The 22136-nt window shown below is 46.1% G+C and overlaps 1 protein-coding gene across 14 annotated transcripts in view; it reads right to left on the reverse strand.

Annotated features, from left to right (window-relative positions):
* Positions 1–22136, reverse strand: part of kifc3 (kinesin family member C3) — a 42026-nt gene that overhangs the window by 1957 nt on the left and 17933 nt on the right. For 5 of the 14 annotated variants that reach the window (XR_014874819.1, XR_014874803.1, XR_014874802.1 and 2 more), the window contains exons 2-23: positions 18649–18769; positions 12464–12606; positions 11993–12028; positions 11623–11779; positions 11423–11508; positions 10036–10101; positions 9064–9213; positions 8701–8982; positions 8374–8547; positions 7922–8008; positions 6334–6481; positions 5692–5822; positions 5449–5560; positions 4753–4934; positions 4488–4592; positions 4209–4339; positions 3599–3722; positions 3219–3348; positions 2607–2836; positions 2369–2515; positions 2119–2248; positions 139–1586 (exon numbers count right to left, since the gene is read on the reverse strand). Coding sequence is in view for 3 of the 14 variants with exons in the window: in XM_085164457.1 (XP_085020583.1) it covers positions 1429–1586; positions 2119–2248; positions 2369–2515; positions 2607–2836; positions 3219–3348; positions 3599–3722; positions 4209–4339; positions 4488–4592; positions 4753–4934; positions 5449–5560; positions 5692–5822; positions 6334–6481; positions 7922–8008; positions 8374–8547; positions 8701–8982; positions 9064–9213; positions 10036–10101; positions 11423–11508; positions 11623–11779; positions 11993–12028; positions 12464–12606; positions 18649–18769 (3030 nt within the window). In the remaining 11 variants the exon portion in view is untranslated. The other 9 variants (XR_014874807.1, XR_014874815.1, XR_014874812.1 and 6 more) reach the window with 9 other exon arrangements.

The raw sequence follows: 22136 nt of genomic DNA on the forward strand, positions 1-22136 counted from the left end.
TTTCCTTCCCACTGTCGCCAAAGTGCTGCTCATAGGGGGTCATATGATTGTTGGGTTTTTCTCTGTATCTATGAAGCGCCTTGAGGCGACTTTTGTTGTGATTTGGCGCTATATAAATAAAATTGAATTGAATTGAACCTTTGCTAACGTTACCTGAAGATCAACTCTGAGGCCAAGTCTTCATGTCACATTTGTTCAATTAGCTTCTGGTAATCAATACGACCTTTCACCGAGCATTTCTGTCAAAAGTGGTCCCAGAAAAACCAGCAGGAGTCAGTCGAGATGATCTACAGAGGCTGAAACCTCAGACTGAGCCTGACCGCAGTGTGAACGAGCAACAACCAGAAGTGTTCCTATCAAACTGACACAAACAGTGTTTTCAGATTTATCAGTGCAGACATGGCAGGAAGGAAGCAATCCCACAATCCTCTGCTCATCAGCGAGGACGCTCAGCCAGGCCACAGAGCAGCGAGGGGGAGGGGCGGGATTTATCCGGACACCAGCGCACTCAAACACCCACCAACAGTCGGAAGTCACGAGACCGTAACAGAGACAGAGGCGGCTCGTTTGGTTTTAGCTGCTGCAGATTCAGAAATATGAGTAAATAAAAAAAGCTGCAGTTTCATCTGAGAGCAGCACAGAGAGGAGCAGGATTAGAGACTGGATCACGCTGCTGGCCTCGCTGCATTAGGACTAAATGGTTTATAAAAAAACAAAACAAACCTTCCAGCTGTTTCCGAAGCCTCTCAGTGCTTTTACATCCCCATAATGGCTTTTTGTAACCAGACCTGAGTGAAACTGGAGATCATCACATGGGTTTATCGTCCGTCCTTCTAAACACAACTTTATTTTAAAAATTAAACACCTGATAAGACCTGAAAGGAGCAACCGAGGCCATAAACTCACCAGGAAAGTCTTTACCTGGGATATAAATCATACTTTCAAAGCACTTCTTTTTCAAACTGAGGAGTCGCCCCCTGCAGGTCATCAGAAAGGATGCAGGTTTAAGCTGCTTTTGCACTCAGTGCCTTCATCGTTTATCTTCTTTATTATTCCCAGATGTTAATCTAAGAATCATTTCTCATCTTTAGTTTATCCAACTCGTCCTGCACCTCTCTGTCCTGGGATGAGATGAAACCTCAAACGTGTAAATTTCTGGTGACTTGAATTCCAAAAGAAGCCGATGAGTGATAATACAAGACTCCAGCAGCCGAACAGGCGACGCACACGCACACACACGCACGCACACGCGCACACACGCACACACACATGCACACACACACACACACACACACACACACGCACACACACTGGTTAGAGGTGAGGAGCATTAGATGGATGGTGGAGGAGACGGGGGGAGGGAGCACCATGCCATGCTGAGAGCTTCCATGCCAAGCTGTCCACCAATCACAATACACCCCCACCTACCTGCCCACCGTCCCCCACCAATGGGCTGGCTCTGTCTACCTGTCTGTCTGCAAACCAACCAATCAGACCACAGAATGAGGACACAGAAGAAGAAGGAGGAGGACAGACTGACAGCGGGCGTTCCTGGAAAATTCCTCCTCCACTCTTACAGCTCAGACCTGCGATGTTCAGGAGTTATCATCGTTATTATTATTTAGGCTGCCGCTGTTCCCCTGCTCAGGCACCAGCGCCCTACATTTCCCACAATGCACTGCAGAAAAATGGCATGAAGGTTGCTCAGTGTTACAACAAAACTTTTTTTTTACTCTTGGCACTGTGTGATGTCAGACAGAAGCCCCACCCACTTGATTTTGTTTTTCAAACCATCAGTAAAAAAAATAAAAAAAAAAATAAAAAAAAATAGAGCCAATCAGTAGAAAGTTGGCTCAAAAGGGGAGGGGCTAAACAGCCTTCTTCAGGCAGAAGGGGATGAGCTGCACCAAGGCTCAGTGTAAGACAAATAAGGATTATTTTAAACTCTGAATCATGCAAAGCCGCTCTGGGGGACTTGTAAGAAGCAGGGTTCAGTTTAATCAGGTGACAGGAAGCAGCCGCCGAGCTGCTGCTAAAACTACAACACTGAGCTTCCAGCTGAAATCATTTTATTAGCAACAATCCCAATTAATCATGTGACCTCTGAGCGCAGTGTACCTGTGGAGAGCTGCGACTGGGACCTCCTGCGGGAGCTGCTGGGAGTTCTGGAGGCGGAGGAGAGGGTGGAGCCGGCGCTGCTGGCCCGAGAGATGGGGAGAGGGACCGGGGTCACCGGGGGAGAGTCCAGCTAGAGAGAGGTCAAAGGTAACTTTTGTTAATTGTCTCATAAAACCAATTATTTCTACCCTACATCACACCGTCAACAGCTGATCGTGAATAAACCAAAGAAGAAGAAACACGTCTTTACCTCAACGCTGTCGTGGGTGGGCGAGGATGACGTGGACGAGTTCTCGTGTTTCCTGAAGGACGAGGAGCTCAGCTCGACGCTGCGAACCCTCTGAGCGAACTTCAGCGAGCAGACCGACTCGCTCATGTTGCTGGGCAACGGAGAGACCTGACGATGACAAACAGGAAGTCGTCACCTTCATCAAAGCCCTGTGGGGTCGTTCAGGTCGCCGCTTTTATTGGCCAGCTCCTGGACTCACCTGCACCATCATCAGGGTCTTGCTGTCTCCGCTCAGCGAGTCCTGCAGCAGGTACGTGAGGCGCGAGTTTCTGAACGGGACGTGGGAGTGTTTGCTCCGCAGCGCGTTGATGACATCGCCGAGCGCCGACAGGGATTTGTTGATGCACTGAGCTTCTCTGAGCCGACTGCCCTCCGCCCCCGACTTACCGATCCGCTCCGAGCCCGCCAGGTCCACGAGGTTCAGCTTCCCTAAACCGGAGCACAGCAGAGTGAGCACCACAGGGAACGTCATTGAATCTAACCAGGATGTTTCTTCAGAGGGCAACCCGATGAAATCTGGACCCCTTATTGAAAGTTTTGTGGAATACAGCTATGTTGTAAAGATAATCTTTGAAATAAGAAGACATTTTTGGGACAGGAAGAGTAAAGTTTATGTGGAAATTATTTTTTTTTAAAAGACGAAATATTTGGTAAGTCAGGTTTTTCTTTTTAGAAAGAGGAGACAGCTGATCTGATCCACACTCTGGTACCTTTTAGGGGCTGTTTGATGGTTTGGTGTCCTGATAATACTGTGCATTAACACAAGTCCTCACACAGTCACCTTAACAAACGTACGTGTGTGTGTGTGTACCTAGCGTGCGGTTGCCAGTGGCTGTGTTGAATCCAGACACCGTGATGATGAGCAGAGCGTGTGACCGCGAGCTGTGCTCGTTCAGGTTGGTGCAGGCTGTCGCTCTGTTGACGTGACCCAACTCAAACACCTGCAGACAGGTAAACAGACTAACCATGAGCCGCTGGGAGCTGAACACATCATTCCTGCTCAAGATGATTTTCAGATCCACATGTTTGCAAACAGTAAAAAACAAAAAAATCCACAAAAGTTGTTTTTTGTTTGTTTGTTTTTTTACATTTGGTTTTGCTGCAAAACAAACACAAGCCGTCATCCATCATCACAGGAGGGCAAATGATCATCAGGCGTGTTACACTAAAGGACAAGCAGGAAGTCCTCACCTTGTTGATGTCCTCGGGACTCTGCACGGTGATCTCGGTCAGCCCGGGGACGTAGAGTTGGCCGCTGCCGTCGGGATTCATCTTTATGTCGAGCTTGTCAGACGGATTCTCCCCGAGCAGGTCCCTGAAGGCAACAGAGGCGTTTGAGTGCCCGCAGGTTTCGACTCAGGGCTTGAGTGCAACAACGAAGGCTGATTAAAACAGAACTCAGGGGTCTGAAGAGATACGTAATTTGAAGCATGAAACAAACCTTTAACCTTTCTGCGTTTTTCTGTTTCGTGTTGTTCAGTCTGATCATCTGAGTTTAATCTGACCTTCAGAGCTCTGAATGTTTCTGCCAACAAAACCTTTCGCCAGATGTTGAGCTCTGACTCTTTGCACAGATGTTTTGTTACACAACAGCTGGACAGATGGAGCTTTACATAACTGCTCTGCAGCTGCTCCCATACGAGGAGGCGGGAGTAAAACCTGCGATAACAGACCTCCACACTTCAAACCCTGAAACACATCCTCATGTTTCCTCATCGCTGTAAACAAACACTGTAGTTTACATGTAAATGAAGCCATCATCAGTCTACAGGGTCAGAGGCCCTCAGAGCTCTTTCCTCACCGCAGCGTCTCGTTGTAGATTTCCACCATGCTGACGGTCATCTTATAGTCCCAGTCTGGAGCTTTTTCCGATACCTCGGAGAACAGCAGCCGCAGAGCACGCTGGTTAATGCCGGGGTTATCAGCGACACCCTGAAGGTCCACAGGCAGAGGAGGCGGAGTTTACAGGTGTATTCAGCGACATCTCGATTACATTTCACTTACATTTGAATTTGTGTCTCGTTATTGGAGCAAAAACTGAGCTTTCCTGAGCGGATACATGTAAAAAGCCCCGCCCTACCTCCATGGTGTAGGTTTTCCCGGAGCCCGTCTGCCCGTAGGCGAAGATGCAGACGTTATAGCCGTCAACACAGGAAGTGATCAGAGCCTGAACCTCCTGAAACACCTGATGAGCCAATCAGAGAGAGAACCAGCAGATGAGACGCACACCTTTATTCACGATGACCAATGGGGTATCTGCTCACAAGTCGAGCCTCTGACCTGGAGGTCGTTTCAGGCTTCATTATTTTGAAGTTCAACAATCTAAACGTTCCGAGGACGCTCACCTCTTCCTGCGTGGCGTGAGGGGGGAAGACTTTATCCAGCTCAAAGGTCATGACCTTGCCCTTGTTAGAGAGGTAGAGGATGGCGTCGTCGTCCGAGTCGAAGCTCAGCATGGTTTTGGCATCGGCGGAGTCCTGCTCCTCCTGACTGACCGGCCGGACGCGACAGAACACACGGATGTTACCTTGGAGACCAAACACAGCAGCACGGTGAACATTTTGTTCAAACAGACGAGGTCATTTCCTGCATCTGCACAGGTGAGACTATCGGTCTCTACCAGAGCAGCTTTGCATGAATCATGGCTCAAAATAATCCTTTATCCTCCGCGGAGTTCATTCTCCATCTGAAACGAGCCGATTTAGAGCTCCGCCCTCTTTATGTCAACTTTATTCTGATTGGCTGCCCCTCTGTACCTGTGTTTGATGTCTGGAGTAGCCTGATGCTTAAGTTTTTGGTATGAGCTCGTCAGTGAGACATGACAGGAAACAAGGAAAAGCAGGTTCTCACCTCCTTCAAAATAAAATGCAGCTATATGCTCCATGTTGCAGACTGATATGTGCTTCTTTAAAGCTCTTTAATAGCTTTTTAAGTATTAAAATCTGCGATCAGGTGTGTGAGCGAGCAGGTGAGAGCGGGAGCTCTGAAACGTTTTAAATGCACAAAGACGTCGGACAGAAAACACGAAGCTTGTTTCAGACCTTTGAGTCGAACCAGCTCGTTGTGGCATTTCTTCCTCAGGTTCATCTCTCGCTTGTATTTACGCAGCAGCTCCTGGTTGGTGCTGCTCACCTCACTGATCACCTGGCAGATCTGACACACACACACACACTTTATATTTATAGAATGACTGCAAAATCATTTGTATGAATTAACCCCATTTAAAGGGCATCTTGACTCAACCCATCTCCGAGCGTAACCATGACGGCAGGGCTCTGACTCACCTCCTGCTTGGCCTCCGTGATTGCTTTGTCCAGCATGAAGGGGAAGTCCTGTACCTGCCTCTTCAGACAGTTGTAGTCCGAGGTGAGAGTCCTGAGGGCCGGCTGCAGGCTCAGCAGGTTCATACGCACACCTGTAAACAACAACAACAACAACAACAACAACAACAAATGAAGCTAACGAGGGAGCGTCAAGACCTGCAGTTCCTCCAACATCCAGCAGAGGCAGCAGTGAGTCGGTCCCCATAGACTCCCCAGTTAAAACTTTGCAGCAGAAATAAACGTGTTTACAGCCGGATACACAAACTGTTCGGTCTCTGCAGATGATTTCCTCCTTTATAATGCCTGGTGAGTCGCCTGCATTAAAATTTGCATTATTAGGGGTGTGGCCTCTGTAGCGTTCTGCTGACTTCACCTCAACTAACCAGAGTCCCTGAACTGGACCATGTTTGTGCTGTTGGAGCATTTTTAATGTCTTCAGATGACCAATAATATGGCTGCTGTGAGGTTACTGTACTAACAGACTCTCCAAGATGTCTGAGTGATTTTATTTGGATGTTACCAAGAACAACATACAACATGGGAATGGTCACCGAGCCCATATACACAGTCTGCGGTTCAGACCAACAGGAAACTGCGTCTGACCTGCGAGGTTCTCGTGGACGGCCTTCATCTCGCTCTCAGCTCGGATGAACGCCTCCTCGATGACGCGGTTCTTCTCCTCCTCCAGGTTCTGCATCTCCGCCTCCAGCTGACCCTGAGCTCGCTCCATCTCTCCTTCATAGACCAGGATCTGGAGGGCGGATGCACACAGGTGGAGGCCAGAGTCAGAATACACACCCGAGCACATCATCGAGTTTCTGCCTTTGTGTTCATCTGTACGACGAGCCTCACGGAAAACTTTTAAATATCCCCGATTCAGGTTTGACTTGGTTCCATAACGTTAAACATTATGTGAAATGTTGATACTAATTAACGACATTTTGACCAATGAGAAGTAAGCTGCAGATAATATCAACATAAATTACAAAAAGGCCAAATTACATTTACAGTTATTTCAAAATATAAATACATTAATTACAGATCTACAGTTTCACTAATAAGAAATGAAAAATGTTTTTGCTAGTGAAAAATAAACTGTAGGCATCTTTAATTAGGACTAAAATGACTTATTGATGTTACTTGGAAACTCAAATTTTAAATATAATTTCACATTTACAGCTAAAATTATTGGATTCACAAGAACTCAGAATTTAATTTTACATTTCAAACATGGAATTTCTTAGAGGATAACTTCCATTACCTGACTGTTTTCATGTTTAATTAAAGTTATATTCAGAATAACATTACATCAGCTATACCAGACACACCTGATCACAAAGCTAACAAGAACAAGGAAACATCTCAGACTTTAGTGACGCTTCAAATGCAGCGAGGAAAAAAAACCTTCAGGATTACCAGCAAACATCAGCTAACATCAGCTAACTTAGCTGATGTTAGCTTAGTTAGCTAAGCTAACATTAGCTAACTTAGCTGATGTTAGCTTAGTTAGCTAAGCAGCAGTTAGTAAATATTTTTTACACACTGTCAAAGCGAACAGCTAACACAAAAGCTAGTGTCACAGGAGAACACACAGGTGTATCAGGAACATACAGGAAGGCTTCTTCACACTGATGACTAACGGTTGTGATGCGTTTCCACAATTTTAAAAACTAAATTAAACATCCAGCAGCTGCTCGCCAGGTTGGTTCTTACCTGGAGCTGGGCTAACGCTTTCTTTATGCTAAACTAGAACAACCAAAATAAAAAGCTTTGTATTTTAATGTGAACGCAGCCTGCAATAACCAGGGAGCACTGGGACAGTTACTGGGATGGTTTAAAAACCACACACTGGGTGATCACACAGGGTCTGAGGCTCTGAAGCGTCCCAGTTAAACCAGTTCAAACCACCGATTCATGTCTTCATATTTAAATTTTTATCCAATTAAACAAGATCTTTACTTCTGCCATCACATCGTTGCCGTTTTACCCTCATGTAATCATTTTTTAATAAAACTTGTGTATCGCGTCTTTGCATCGTAACAAACGATGGCGTCGGTGGCTGACGTGTCTGGTTTATCTGGCAGCTTCAGTGCCGGCGTTCTCGGTCAGGGGCGGTCGCTCGCTGTGACCTCTGTTCTCTGAACATTAATGATGTCACGGGGTAGGCGGGGAAAAGGACTGTGTGGCCAACCTTCGATAACCTGCGAACCACCTCGCTGTTGCGCCGGCCGACGGCCTTGGACAGGAGGCCGCACAGACGGCCTCGATCTGCAAGGAGCTGCAACCGGATGCATGCGGAGAGGAAAAGGTGAAGCGTAGGGGTTAACCTGGAAACTGGCTGATCTGAGGTCTGCCTCACCACACCACAGGTGAAGAAAACGTCTGGTTCACATCAAAATGATTTATTCTGACCCAACATCATGTCTTTATGGGAATGTCGTAGTTAAAAAAGCGCTGAACAAAAACGACTTCTGCTCGTCTCCTCCTTCACGTCCATAGAGCTGCCGGTGACATTAAAGAGGAAGACGAGGAGGAAAAGGCAAAGCTGGCTTCTGCAGCACTTCTGGAGCCTCGCTGAGGTTTTTAGGTGTCTGCGACTCTACCTAACCAGACGAGCTGACGTGCGACTGCAGGTGAACTTACCTGCGTCCTGAGCTGAGCGCAGGTCCTCTGCGACTCGTGCAGCTGCGTCTCGAGCTCTCGCAGCAGCTGCCTCTGCGCAGAAAGCTGCTCCTGCAGGGCGTTGTTCTTCACCTGCAACTCGGCCACAGCTTTCTGAGAGTCCGCCGACTCCACCTCCACCATCTGCGTCACATACTGAGGAACACCAGACAATTAGAGCCGATTAGATTTAGATTTAGCTTCATTCTCATGGTAGAGTTACTCAGCTACTTCAGATCTAATGGAACTCCTGAAAAACTGAAGGCATGAATCTAATCTAATCTCCTTCAACCTGACCAGCATCCTCACTTTGACTCTGGGGGGCGTCGCTGCCTGTCTGGCGAGCTCCTCCTCGCACTCCTGCAGCCGGAGGGTGAGTTTCTGCTCAGCCTCCCCCTGCCTCCGCCTCGACTCCTCCAGCTGCCTGCGGCTGTCGTCCAGCTGCCGGGTGGAGTCGTCCAGCTGCCGTTGGAGGGCCTCCGTCCTGGAGCTTTTCTCCAGCAGCTCTCTCTCCAGCTCAGCTAGCCGCCGCTCCCTCTGCCGGGCCTGGGTCTCCCAGCGGGACACCTCCCTCTGCAGGGCCTCCGCGTCCTGCAGCACACAGCGAGGAGTTTAAGCTCGTCAGCACACCTGGAGCAGGCTGCCGAGTGAGCCCGCGCACATGCACGTTACCTGGCTGTGGGGGCAGTGGCTGCAGCTGCAGGTCTCTGCGGCAGCATCGAGCTTCTGAAGCTTTGAGCTCCTGCATGACTTCAGCTCCTGCTTCAGACGCTCATTCTCCACCAGCAGCAGCTCCAGCTGCTTCTCCAGGTCTGTCGCCCCCTAAAGGACACAAAGACACACAAACACCTTAATGTCTGTCAATCAGAGTGTACCAACATTTAACACAGCTGCACATTAGGGTCCTCACAAAGGCCGGCCCAGCCTCCTGGCAAAATTTGAAATGATGCAAAAATTAGAAAAATAAAGCCGTGTGTTTGTGTTTGTGGCCACTGTTTTTGGGCAAAATGAAACTGGTGCTGTGTAGTAGGACGTTTGTTTGATGTTTGCATGTCTGCAGCGTCCTCAGGAGGGACGCATCAACCTGGCAATCAATAAATATGATTTAAAACAACTGAAAAACATTTTTCCTGTACGCGAAACCCGACCTTCTTCTAAAGCTGACCCCTTATTGAGTTATTTTATTAGGAAAGTGTTTCTCTCATTAAGCTGCACTTCCATTTACTGAGACATATGAAGTAAACATTCTCCTGAATCTTGGAGAGTTTTAAAATAAATAAATAAATAGATCAGGAGGGGAAATTTCCCATTAATCGATAACATCATGACCACATGACCAAGTGCTGTCTCACTTTTCCTGGCTGGACAATGAGGACATTTGTTCTGCAAAGCAGGAACATTTTTTCCAAAGTCAGGATGTTGTTGCATAAAGTCAAACACTTTTGTTGCAAAACTGGGACATTTTACTGAAAATGAGTCGTTTTTGTCAAACAGGAGCAACAGGGAAACTGCATCCAGCCCTCGTTTTGGAGCAACCTTCAGACGAGCTTCAGGTTTTGAGTTAAAGTTTAAGATGTGGGTCCAAGTGTCCCCACACAGACACGCGCATGCGTTTTTGAGGAATATGGTCCAGCAGGGTCTCACCAGTTCAGAGCGAAGTCTCTCCACCTCCTGGGTCTGATCCAACAGCTTCTCCTCCAGCTCCTCCACCTGCAGATGCCAAAGAACATCATTAAAAGGTAAAAAACAAACTTTTAACCCTGTTTTTATATCTTGCACGTCTCAGTTAAACATGTCCATTTCAAAACGCGCAGGCTCAGCTGCAGATCGCATTCAGATCAGCTTTCTGCTGAATGTCACACAGAGATTCGATAGTTGGGATCTTTCCGTTTGTCGCTGAGCGTGAAGCTGCAGATCTGACCGGCAGCTTCGTTTTGTTGATGTAACAAATCTGTCAACGTTTCTGACTCGCTTTAAATTTGACACTAGGGCTGCCACAAACGATTATTTTGATAATCGACTAGTCACCGATTATTTTTGCGATTAGTCGACTAATCAGATCATCATCCATTGGACGTGAAACGTACAGCTTCTTGCACCAGCAGCATCTGCTCTTATATAACTATCATTAGCTTACAGCTTTAAGTGTTTAAGGTATGTGCTAACTAAAAATAAAGACAAGATGATAGTTTATTAAATTTTAATGAAATTTGCAGATTGTTTCGATGAAGTTTAATAAACTCCTTGCTATCTAAAATATAACAGGACACCGGAGTATATTCTCGAGCATCTCACACTTCTGATAATCAGCTGTCTGCTTGACGTTTATTCAGCTGTGTAAAAACTATAACTTTAATCTCAGCCAAACCGATTTACTCAGGAACAAATAAAATACTAAAAAAAAGCCAAACAATAACATTTTTAAGTTATCTAAGTGACTTATATATCATGCTTAACCTGAGTAGCGAAAGACAGTGCTGGGTTTGAAAACGATTAGCGGGAGTCCGGTGTTCTCACGGCTCTAGTTAGCCTAGCCCCCGGCTAGCTATCGAGCTAGTGGGTGACAGACATCTCCGAAAACGTCGGAGCGCTTTTGAAAATATGTGGTGTCTTGATAAACTGAGCAGATATTTGAGGTTTACACAGCTACATTCTCGCCTGAAAATATGTTAAACGTTTATTTTGTGACCCAGAAAGAATAATAAGAGTAATATTAAAGCTAACTAGCTGCCGCCATTGTTGGAAACTGAGCTGGGCTGCGCTATGAATTCTGGGACAGAGCTTCTTCTTCTTCGGGGTTTAACGGCAGCTGGCATCCTTGTACATGCAGTGCTGCCATCTTCTGTTTCAGTCCGTTATTACACTCTTAAATCCTACTACTTATTCCTGCGTCTTTTGTGATCTTACAAAGCTTCAAACGACACGTCGACTATTAAATTAGTCGTCGACGATTTTGATAGTCGACATAATCGTGACTAGTCGACTAATCGTGGCAGCCCTATTTTGATCAGTGGGTTTCCTGCAGACGTACCTGTGTGCGCAGCCGAGTAACGAGCTGCTCTTCCTCTGGACAGCTGAGACGATCCGCAGGGTCGCTGGGCTGCACCACCCTCACACCTACAAACACACAGACACGTTTACGTCACTACAGAGGACTGCAGGGCCTGCCATCTTGGAATAAAATTAAAGATCAGTCGCATCGAATGGAATTATCTTTCTACAAACACTGACCGTTGGGCGTCTCTGACGTCTGCTCCTCCTGCAGCGTCTTAACGCCTCCACCCGTCTTCTCTTTGACACTTTGCTGCAGCTGCTGGACCAGCAGGTGGCGGGCTACTTCTTCAGAGTGAAGTCGAGCCTGAAACTCGCAAACTTTGTCCTGTAGGGTCTGAAAACACACGACAAGCACAAATCAATCAGCGGCAACAGTTATCCAGGCTGTGCAACAGATTCTTAATTTTGACACGTTTCTAGAAGCTCACAACGTCTACACGCTCACTACGACCGCTTCCTGTCAGAGACAAAAAGGGAAACGCTACAGAAAAATACAGAAGAAGAAGAAGAATCTACAGCGAGCAACAAGGACAGTGAAGGTTTTTACGTTGGCAGGAGTCCACCAGCACGACCAGGTGACCCTCTGCAGATGAAGACGGCATGAAAAACAAAAACGGAGGGAATGATGGACGGACAAGAAAACCAGAAATCTGACAGGCGGAAGACAAAGAATAAAAGTGAACATCTTTTATAGTCTGGGCCTCAAAGCCTCATTCGTCAGTCTGCAAACGTTTGCATGTCGCCAACGTCACCTGACGGAGCAACAACACTCAGAGAGCGTCAGCAGTCGTGTCACAGATGTGACGAGCAGGACAGGAAGCGTCCCCGAGGCGTAAACACAGAGGCTCGGTCAGCTGAACATTGTCACTTTATGCTGATGTCAGCTGCGAGTCAGCGCCGTCGCTGCAGACATGCCGCCGTGCAGCATGAAGTGAGCGCGCTCAGTCGAGCCTCAGTTTATGCTTTTATGGTCGTTTCAAGTCTCCTGATTAGTCGATTGTCTGTGCTGGTCGTTTACCTGGATAATCAGCTGCTGGCTGGTTGCGCTCGTTTCACTGAGCTCGGCGGTCAGAGAGGGGCGCTGCGAGAAGGCGGTGCTTGGCAGAGAAAGGAAGGAGCCGTCGTCTTCACCATCACTCATCAGGAAGTCCACTGAGCTCGCTGCGGAGACACGGGAGACACAGCTTAGTTATATGATGTCATGTGTTACTCGGCATCATTTCCATTTAGTAATGAACTGTTTTTAACGTTAAAATTAAAAGTGCATCTTCCAAAAGAAGACGACACGGATACTCCGACTGAAAATCGAACAATGGCTCGATTGTTAAAGTTCACGTGTTAAAACCTCGTTGTGAAATTAAACTATGGTCCCACCTTAATGAGCTCAGAAGAAAGCACCTTCTGAGTGGGTGTAAGGTAATCTATAAGCAGATTTAAGTGATCAGTGATTATTGAGGTCACAGCGAGAAACAAGCTGAGCTCCTCTCTCTCAGCCCCCGTTCTCCTCCTGAGTAAACCTGCAGCTCCATGGAAACCAGTCCAACCACATAACTACTGATAACAGCCACTGACACATTAACCTGCTCACAGGTGTGTGTGTGAACGTCACCACAAGTTTCTTTAAGTGTGTGATCTTATCAACCTGAGAACAATCCGCTCTCTGTGCGCGCACACACACACACACACACACACACGTTTTAATATCTTAGTGAGGACATCTAATGGGGAGAATGCTTTCCTAACCCTAAAAAACAAATGCCTAACACTAACGCTAAACCTCAGCCGTAACCTAACCATAACCTAGTGTAACCCTGAAAGTAAAACCACATTTTCAGTCTCAAAACTTGGACAGGACTGTTGGTCCCCACAAATATGTTTAAACAGGTACACAAATATACACACAAACCCGTTTTTCCATCTTTGTGAGAACCCTTAGTCACGCCTTGACTTGGCCGCTCCTCAGGGATGAGAATTTCACACATCTAGATGGTTGAGTTAAACGACTAAGTTATGTGCCGCTTATTTAACCCTTTAACCCTACCATAGAACCAAGTCTGCCAGAGCTTATATTATATTTTTTACATGCTGTGGAGCCATTTTTGGGAGCATTTCAAGTTGATATACATCAATACAACCATTACAGCCCAAATTCTAATAATATGTCTGCATTAAGTGCATAGTAATTACATAAATTGCAAAAAAGTGCAATAAACTACAAAAAAAATTTAAAATTGTTTTTTTAACATATATTTCTAGTTAGAGAAATTTAAGAGGCTTATCCCTCAAAACTGTAAATACAAAAAAGTTGCACAAAATAGTTTCCCACCACAGGAAATTTATTTTGAGTGTCTTCATAGTTTTATTTTTGAAATACACCAATTTTTATATACTGCAGGAAAAATGAAAATAAATATTATAATGCAAATTTGCAAAAAAGCAGCATATGCATCAAAATAAACTATTTCCAGCAGTGCAATATGAGTCCTAAGCATCCCAGAAAGTCATAAAGTCAAACATAACTTTTAAAAACACCAGTATAGGCTCATGAGGCCCTGATGGTGAAAAAGTACATTTCCGCAAAATGACGTCACTTCCAGTTTCGGGCAGGTCATGGCGGACATGCGATAGTTCGCGCTGATGGACGCAGGAAGTGTTATAAACAGCTGATCGGATCGGCAAAGCGTGTTTCTGGAATATTATGTTTTTGTTGCTGCAAGTGCTTTTTATGCAGTTTTTGCAAAGTTATATGTGGAAGGAAACTGTGACCGAGGACAAGCTGATGGCATAAGATGTAAGTACAACTCCTCAGGTTCAAAAAAATATATTGCGCTAGCTTACGTGGTTGCAGTGCTACCGGGATTTAAAAATAGTTACGCAAAACGGAGCGTGCTGCTCCCACCGGCTTTAAAGGGTTAAAGAAAGACACAAAAGAGATCCGCTTATTCTGCAACACCTCGTACAATAGGCCCGTGGTGTGTTAACCAAACGTCGTTTGTTAGGAAGTAAAACAAAATACCGCTAAAAGAAAAAAAAGACTGTCAGGGGAAACTATTGTTGTAAGCTACAGGAGCTCACTGCAAAGCAAAGCTATGTTCAAACCGCCTCCATCTGACAATATAATGGCACTCATCACTCACATGACTCCAGCTGGCAGACATGAAAACAAGTGTGCTGTGAAACTGTGTATTACTTTATTGTAATATTGGGCACTGACGGTCTGTGACGCCCAATATTACAATAGAAAACAACAGAAACTAAAGTCTCGAGCTATTCGTCTCTTTTCCCTGATTTTGTTTGAATGTTTTTCTTATTTGTGCTTTTGCTCCAGGTGAACAAAGGGCCCATAAACAGTTTAAATCTTATTTTCTGTAAGTCAGCTGTTCACCGACCTTCAGACATCGTTTTAGTGTTTCCTTGTCCAAGTTTAACATTCAGAGCTGCATCGTGGACTCAAACTGAGCAGAAAACCTGCTTTAAACCAAATAATGACGGATTAGAAAACAGGATTACACAGAAGTACTGCGCGTTCGCTTTTCCTGCATCACAGTAAATGTTTACACATGGAAAGAAAAAAAAATGCTGAAACCTCAGCTCACAGGTCCAACACGCTGCTGACGTGTTAGAAATTACAGGTCTGACGGTCCGCATTCCTCCGGCCTCCAGTTACACTTTCATATTTCATCACATTTTGAGTATGACCCAGTTTGACAGGGAAATGCTGCAGCGTCACTGCCTTCACCTCAATATCCCTCAGCCTCTATAAAGCGTGTCAGCAAAGAAGATCCCACTGACCAGTTTTGTTCTGGCTAAATAATCAAAAGAGTTTTAATGGAGACCTTGAAGAGAACATTGCACAGTAACCAAATCCACGTCAGTATCCACCCTGAATTTCACAGACGGCGGCTCATCACCACTTTGTTTAAAGCCTTTGTTGTTTGGCAACAGACAACCTGCATTTCCACCACAGGAGGAACCCACAAACTCCGGGGAGAGAGTTTCATCACCAGGAGATTCCTTTCCTTGGGTGGGAATTTCAGAGAGAGAAAACTGCAGGTTTATCTTTCAACAGATGACAAAAGGTGAAGTTACTGACTCGTTAAAGTAAAAATGCCCCCCTCCCCAAAAGAAGTATGATGTGTTTTACATGATACCGCCCCTGTCTTCATAGCCAGCCTTAAAAACTAACAACAGAAATCCATCCATCCATTTTTACACTTTCAGGAGCAGAGATGCCCGGACCTGCCTCCCCTCAGCCACCTCCTCCTCCAGCTTTCCAGCAGGGACACTGAAGCATTCCCAGACCAGCCAAGATATAGATCTGCCCCGAGGTCTCCTGCCAGTTAAACACCTCATCTAGGAGGCACTCGTGTTGGGATCTTTCCGTTTGTACTGTGACGTGTCGCTGAGCGTGAAGCTGCAGATCGGACTGGCAGCTTCGTTTTGTTGACGTAACAAATCTGTCAACGTTTCTGACTCACTTTACGTTTGACGCCAACGTGCAGATGTCAGCCCGACAGCAAAGAAAACACAAGGAAATATTCAGTTACACACCTTCGAGTGTTCAGAGTCTGAACACACAGAAACACACAGCTTTGGATTTACTGTCCTGAGAATAATCTCATCGCTGATCAGAATAAACTACTAGAACTTAAAGATCCTTCGTCTGAATATTCATGTTCATATTCATTTGTTCAGTATTGCAGCAGATTCACTAACAGCTGTCTGTAACACTCCTGCAAACAGGAGCTTCTAAACAAATATCAGAGCTGCAGACGGTCGTGTTACTCACGACTACAAGCTGGCTGATATCGTATGTTTGTGTCCCCCTAAAGCATTGTGGGAAGTGTCAGGCCTGCCTCGTTTGATCGGCCTGTTTCCAGACCTGCCTCCCCTCAGCCACCTCCTCCTCCAGCTTTCCAGCAGGGACACTGAAGCGTTCCCAGACCAGCCAAGATATAGATCTGCCCTGAGGTCTCCTGCCAGTTAAACACCTCATCTAGGAGGCACTCGTGAAGCATCTCATTCAGAACAACCAACTGAACTGTAGGAGTAACATCTCTGAGGGAGAGCCCAGACACCAAAGTAATTTATGAAGATTCTCAAAGTTTTAAAAGTGAAAGCACTGCACAAACCATGAACCAGAAAACTAATTTAAAAGTGGCTTCTAAAGTGTTGCTGCTCGTTTGCAAATCAACCTTCAGTAAATGCTACCTGAGCTCCTGGTTCTCAGTCTCAATGAGCTCAGATGTGCACGTCTTAAATATGTGACGTGTGCAGAATATTTCTTTATTTGAGCTTCCCCGAACAAAAGACTGAAAATCGCCCCGATATCAGAGCAAATGATCAACCCATTACACTCAAGTCAGGTAATCACAAAGAGGAGACGACAGACGAATGAAGCGCCTGGATGTGTCGACTCAGCAGGGATACAAATCAAAACGGTGCATAAAAATTCAGCAGAGTGCAGGAAATCAAGAGTCTGACGCTTGAAACTTCCTGCAGACGAACTCCCAGCACATCGCTTAAAAAAATATAAACCCTAAAAGAGAGTTGCTCCTTTTATTATTCTCCTATCTATCTATCTATATATATGGGGTGCAACGATACTCGTATCGATATTGAACCGTTCGATACAGCGCTTTCGGTTCGGTACACATATGTATCGAACAACACAAATTTTTTTATTTATTTTATCAACTTTCCTTCTGACGGTGCTGTCTGTGTTGAGCGCTCAGTGGATCTGTGCTCGACAGTGCAGCCTAGGCGGAGTAGTCGAATGCAGATTCACTGAGCGCAGCGCAAGCTAGCAAGACAGAAGCTAAGCTCGTTGCAACATGGCAAATTGAACCTCCCCCACCCTCATTCAGATCTGGCGTTTGGAACTATTTTGGTTTTCATGTGACGTATGACCCTGAAGGTAAGCGCGTCATGGACTAAAGTAAAACAGTATGTTGGATGTGCCACGCAATGCTCAATTACATGGGTGGGAACTAGTGCGTTAGCGCAGTTAGCTCGTTAACGTGTTGGCCGTCCAGCCCCACGCACGGGGCGATCCGCGGTAGCTCGTTAACGGAGATTTGCCGTGTTGTGGCGTTAACGTAATTTCAGATTAACGCTGACAGCACTAGTGGGAACACAACGAATATGACTGCACATTTACTCTGACATCATCCTCGTGCAAAGACAAGTGGAAGCAGACAAACACAACAAGCACGCATGCTACAAACTTTACCCGAGTCATTTAGACAGCCGTTAGCACATGATTCTCCTTATGGGGACCTGATATGTTTAATATGCTGCTGAGAATATAGCCCAGAAGAAGCGTATAGTAGAGCTTTTATTTTGGAAAGAGACATTTCTCTGTAATAAACTCTCTTTTCCAAAGATGAGGGATTTCTCCATCAGATAGATTTATTTTTTTATTACTTTGTTGTTCCAGCAACATTAAATTTAAAAACTGTACTTTTGAGTTAAAATATATATTTATAATTTTAATAAATGACAAATTAAAAAAGCATGAACATTTTTTTTGTATCGAAAAAATATCGAACCGTGACAACAAAGTATCTCAAATCTCAATCTCAAACTTTCCTGCAGCAGTGCCAAGGACGTGATGAAACTTGCGAGCAGGTAGAATGAAAAGTTTTAAGCTGATATTAATTTTAATCCACAGGACATTTAAGTTTTTATGCAGCAGGAATGTGAACCAGCTTACCTCAGCTTATTCCACCTGCTCGTCCGGTTTCACTCACAATAAACTGAAACTTGAAGTTTCAGACACAAGTTTTACCGACATTATGAAAATAACTGCAGGTTTGCCCTTTCCTGTAATCGCCTAAACCCTCGTTCAAACAAACCTGGAGCCCTGAGCCTCTTTAAACACACGGCTGTGGCTGAGGGGGCAGAATGAAAGTCTGACGAGTGAACAGGACAGACAATAGCTGCAGTGTTTGTTAACCTGATCCGGCTCTCCAGGGACTCGCGCTGAGAAACGAGCAGCTGAGAAAAACACAGCGAGCAGCGGTCAATAAAGCAAACGTGACGGTTTCAGCTCACCTGTCCCCCCCCCCACTGACAGTCCCAGGATTCCTCTGACCGCCGAGCTTCATTCATACACACAGGTATGACTCACCTCTCCTCCACACACACAGAAAATATGCAGCCACGCTGCTGTTTCTTTCCGGAGGTAGGCGGCTGACTCACCATCCAATGAGAGGTCTTTCTTCCAGAGATCCTGCAGGCAGGGGGCGTGGCCGAGGTCCCAGGTCTTTCGTGTGCCGAACATGACCGCCGGGTTGACCAGAGCGCTGGACCGCTGGACCGGCTGGAAGCACAGAGGGACAAACAGGTTAAAAACAAGAAGATGTGAAGATAAAAAGAGCAGCTTCTGCTGCTGAAGTTTATTCTTGATGGATGGATTACACTATTCAATTCAATTCAATTCAATTTTATTTATATAGCGCCAAATCACAACAAATGTCGCCTCAAGGCGCTTCATAGATACAGAGAAAAGCCCAACAATCATATGACCCCCTATGAGCAGCACTTTGGCGACAGTGGGAAGGAAAAACTCCCTTTTAACAGGAAGAAACCTCCAACAGAACCAGGCTCAGGGAGGGGCGGGGCCATCTGCTGTGATTGGTTGGGGTGAGAGAAGGAAGACAGGATAAAAGACATGCTGTGGAAGAGAGACAGAGATTAATAACAGATATGATTCACTACAGCGCCCTCTGGTGGCTGGTTGAGATAAGCCCCACCCCCTTTTGTTTGACCCAACAGGTTATGAGCCAAACACTTTCACATAACGTTTCTCACACATTGTTTCCTGACATGTTAAGCGCTTTAGTTGCCACTTCACCATCACAGCCTCTCCATCAAACGCTCCATCCTTCCTGCTTTAGTAGATACGAACGTTTATGTGAAACAACTTTGCAAATATTAGCTGATATCAAATATTATTTAATGTTACACACGTTAAAACCAGATGTCTTGATGCAGGAGCAACCATGTAGGCAAGGAAATCTCAAAACTGTGAAACTGAATCTGAAGAAGTCGCTTGGATGAGTGACGAAACATTTCTGATAAACAGAATCAACTTTTTGGGATTAAAACCAGACGTTTCAAGAAACGGCAGCAGGTAGGCGGACTTTAATCGTCTGTTTATGTGTGAGAGCCAAACAGACGGCAGTTGCCGGTTGGCTGTAGTACCTGGTTGTAACAACAGGTGGAGACTCTCATTGTGTCACCAATCGCCTCCCACCTGAGTCTTTGTCAGCGTGGCGTGACTCGTGGCGTATTTGGGCTCACAAGTGGCACCAACCACTGAAAAGTTGTGGAAAACTCCAAAGTAACCAAACTAACCCAATACCGAAGGTCTGACTAAACCTGCCGCCATCGCACAGCCACCTCCATTTATGCTACTGTTACAGCTGCAGTATTCTCCTGAACAGTAGGTGTCGCCACTCAGACAAAATCTATATCAGTGCTGGTATAGGATGAGGATTCATCAGAAACAGGAAGTACAGAAATTGCAGGGAGTTTTCCACAAAGTCTCATCTTTTCAAACTGTTGAAACACTGATCTGTGAATCTCCGAACTTCTTTAATGATCACTGAAGTGCAGTAAAAACCGACAACCGAGCACTCGTGTCGTCGATCCAGCTGCAGTGACAAGAATCGAGATTCTGCACGACGAGCAGAAAAGGTGGCCAACGACAGCAGATGTGACGTCAGTTTACTTCATCTTTGCCGGATAGCAGCCGATCCGGACGTCAGTACAGGATGAACACCAGAAACGACTAATGAGCATGTGTAGTGGGTCATGACCACTAAAACAGAAACACACCTGGCAACTTCCACAGAGCCGAGCAGGAAATGTCTTTGAGTGAATCCTTCCTGCAAATATCAGCGATGCCGACACACGACGAACACACACCTGGCTGACTCGTTTAGGTAACATCCTGAGGCCTTAAGCTAAGTTGCTTACATTAGCATTCTCAGTTCAGACCTCGACATCACAGCCCGTCGGTCTCACCTGCAGCACTCCACCAATCAGCCGACAGCCTCCCTCTCTAACAGCCTCCGGTCCACAGCGAGCTCTTCTCTCTGAAGGCTGGACGTGGCGCTGTCGGTCCAGCCAGCTCTTGTTGAGCAGCATTCCCACCCAGCCCAGCATGCTGCCACTCCGCACAGCTGGTCCCAGTCACCCATTCACTCTGCACCAGCGACCGGCCGCATGTGAGACAGGCGGTCAGAGCTTCCTGCTGCACGGCAGTCAGTTAACCCACCTACAGCCTCACCGCCACATCACCTGCAGGATTACCAGCAGCTGATCCCAGAACAGCTGATCGGGAGTCTCTCTGGTCAGGATGAGCCAAGCGTGAGCGTAATCTGTTAATCCTGAGAGCAGATGGCCTCGTTAACCCTCGAGTGACCGCGACTCACACGTCGTGAGCACCAATCACACCTCAGCTTGTTTACGTTAAACTTCCAGGAGAAATTTTACACCACAGGTTTGCCTCCACCTCACAAACCGGTTCTGTGATTATTACCTGATTATGTTTAACTGCAGGATTCTCAAAGTTCTACGTGAACATTTTAGCCGAGCTTTTTCATTCTTTTTCACCACAAATGCATCGAAAGGAAAAGTTTAAAGAAAACAAACTAATGTGGATCCAGCTGGATTCAGTATCGAGTGGACGACATTGTCTGCTTACAAGGAATGAAGAGATGACGAACATTATCAGGAGAAACTTCATCCACTCAATGGACTCAAGTCCACTTAAACTACAAACTACCTGCCGTCTCCAGCTCAGACTCTGCAGGACCCCTTGCTGTAGTCCACAGGTCCTCTGACCCTGCTCAGTAATCTGTTCATAGCCCAAGGTCACTGTGATGGATTAATTCTACCATGGGGAAGGTTAGATGCACCTGGTATCACTAACAGATCTTTAAGTTACAGATACGTGGGCTCGCAGTGCAGATTATCTGCTTTAATTTGAGGGTATTACACAAAAGAAAGCTGGGCAGCACTCCCAAAAACCTGCACAGGTGCTTTTGTTATTTCTTCATCATTTGAGCAGGTAAACCGTATGAAGGGGATTTGAACTGTGGCATTTAGACTTGGTAATGGTTCTCTGAACCCACAACATGCAATCAAAGGAGGCGTGAACGTTAGCAGGACCACAGCTGATCGTCAGAGAGGCTCAGCAACACGAAGAGGCCTGAAAGTCCAGAGAAAACAGAGGCTGATGATCACAGTGAAGACGGAGGAGAGAGAGGCGATCACGAACCAGAATCAACGCCAAGAATAGAAAAGCCACAACGAAAAGAACATCTGGGCAGGAACATATGTTCGGACACATGAAGTTAAACTGCAGTGGAGAAAACCGCGAGCGTACACACGAACGCTTCTAATGACATGGCGGAGAGGTCGAGAACCACAGAACACAACAAGAGACAAAGGCCAGCAGGAGACGCTCGGAGCGGAAACGCGGTCGATAAACGAGCACTCAGGCCGAGAGCGTTTTACTCATCCCGGCGTACGGCTGACCAATCCAGAGCTCCGATTCCTGAGAGCAGCCAGGCCGACACTTTCCCGCTCAGAGAGCAGCAGAGCAGTTACATTGTAACAGACAGATGTTCCAGCTGCCTGTGTGCAGCTGATATTTCAAACCTACAAGTTAGGAAGGA

This window comes from Neolamprologus multifasciatus, chromosome 1 (assembly GCF_963576455.1).
Source record: "Neolamprologus multifasciatus chromosome 1, fNeoMul1.2, whole genome shotgun sequence".
Classification (NCBI taxonomy): Eukaryota; Metazoa; Chordata; class Actinopteri; order Cichliformes; family Cichlidae; genus Neolamprologus; species Neolamprologus multifasciatus.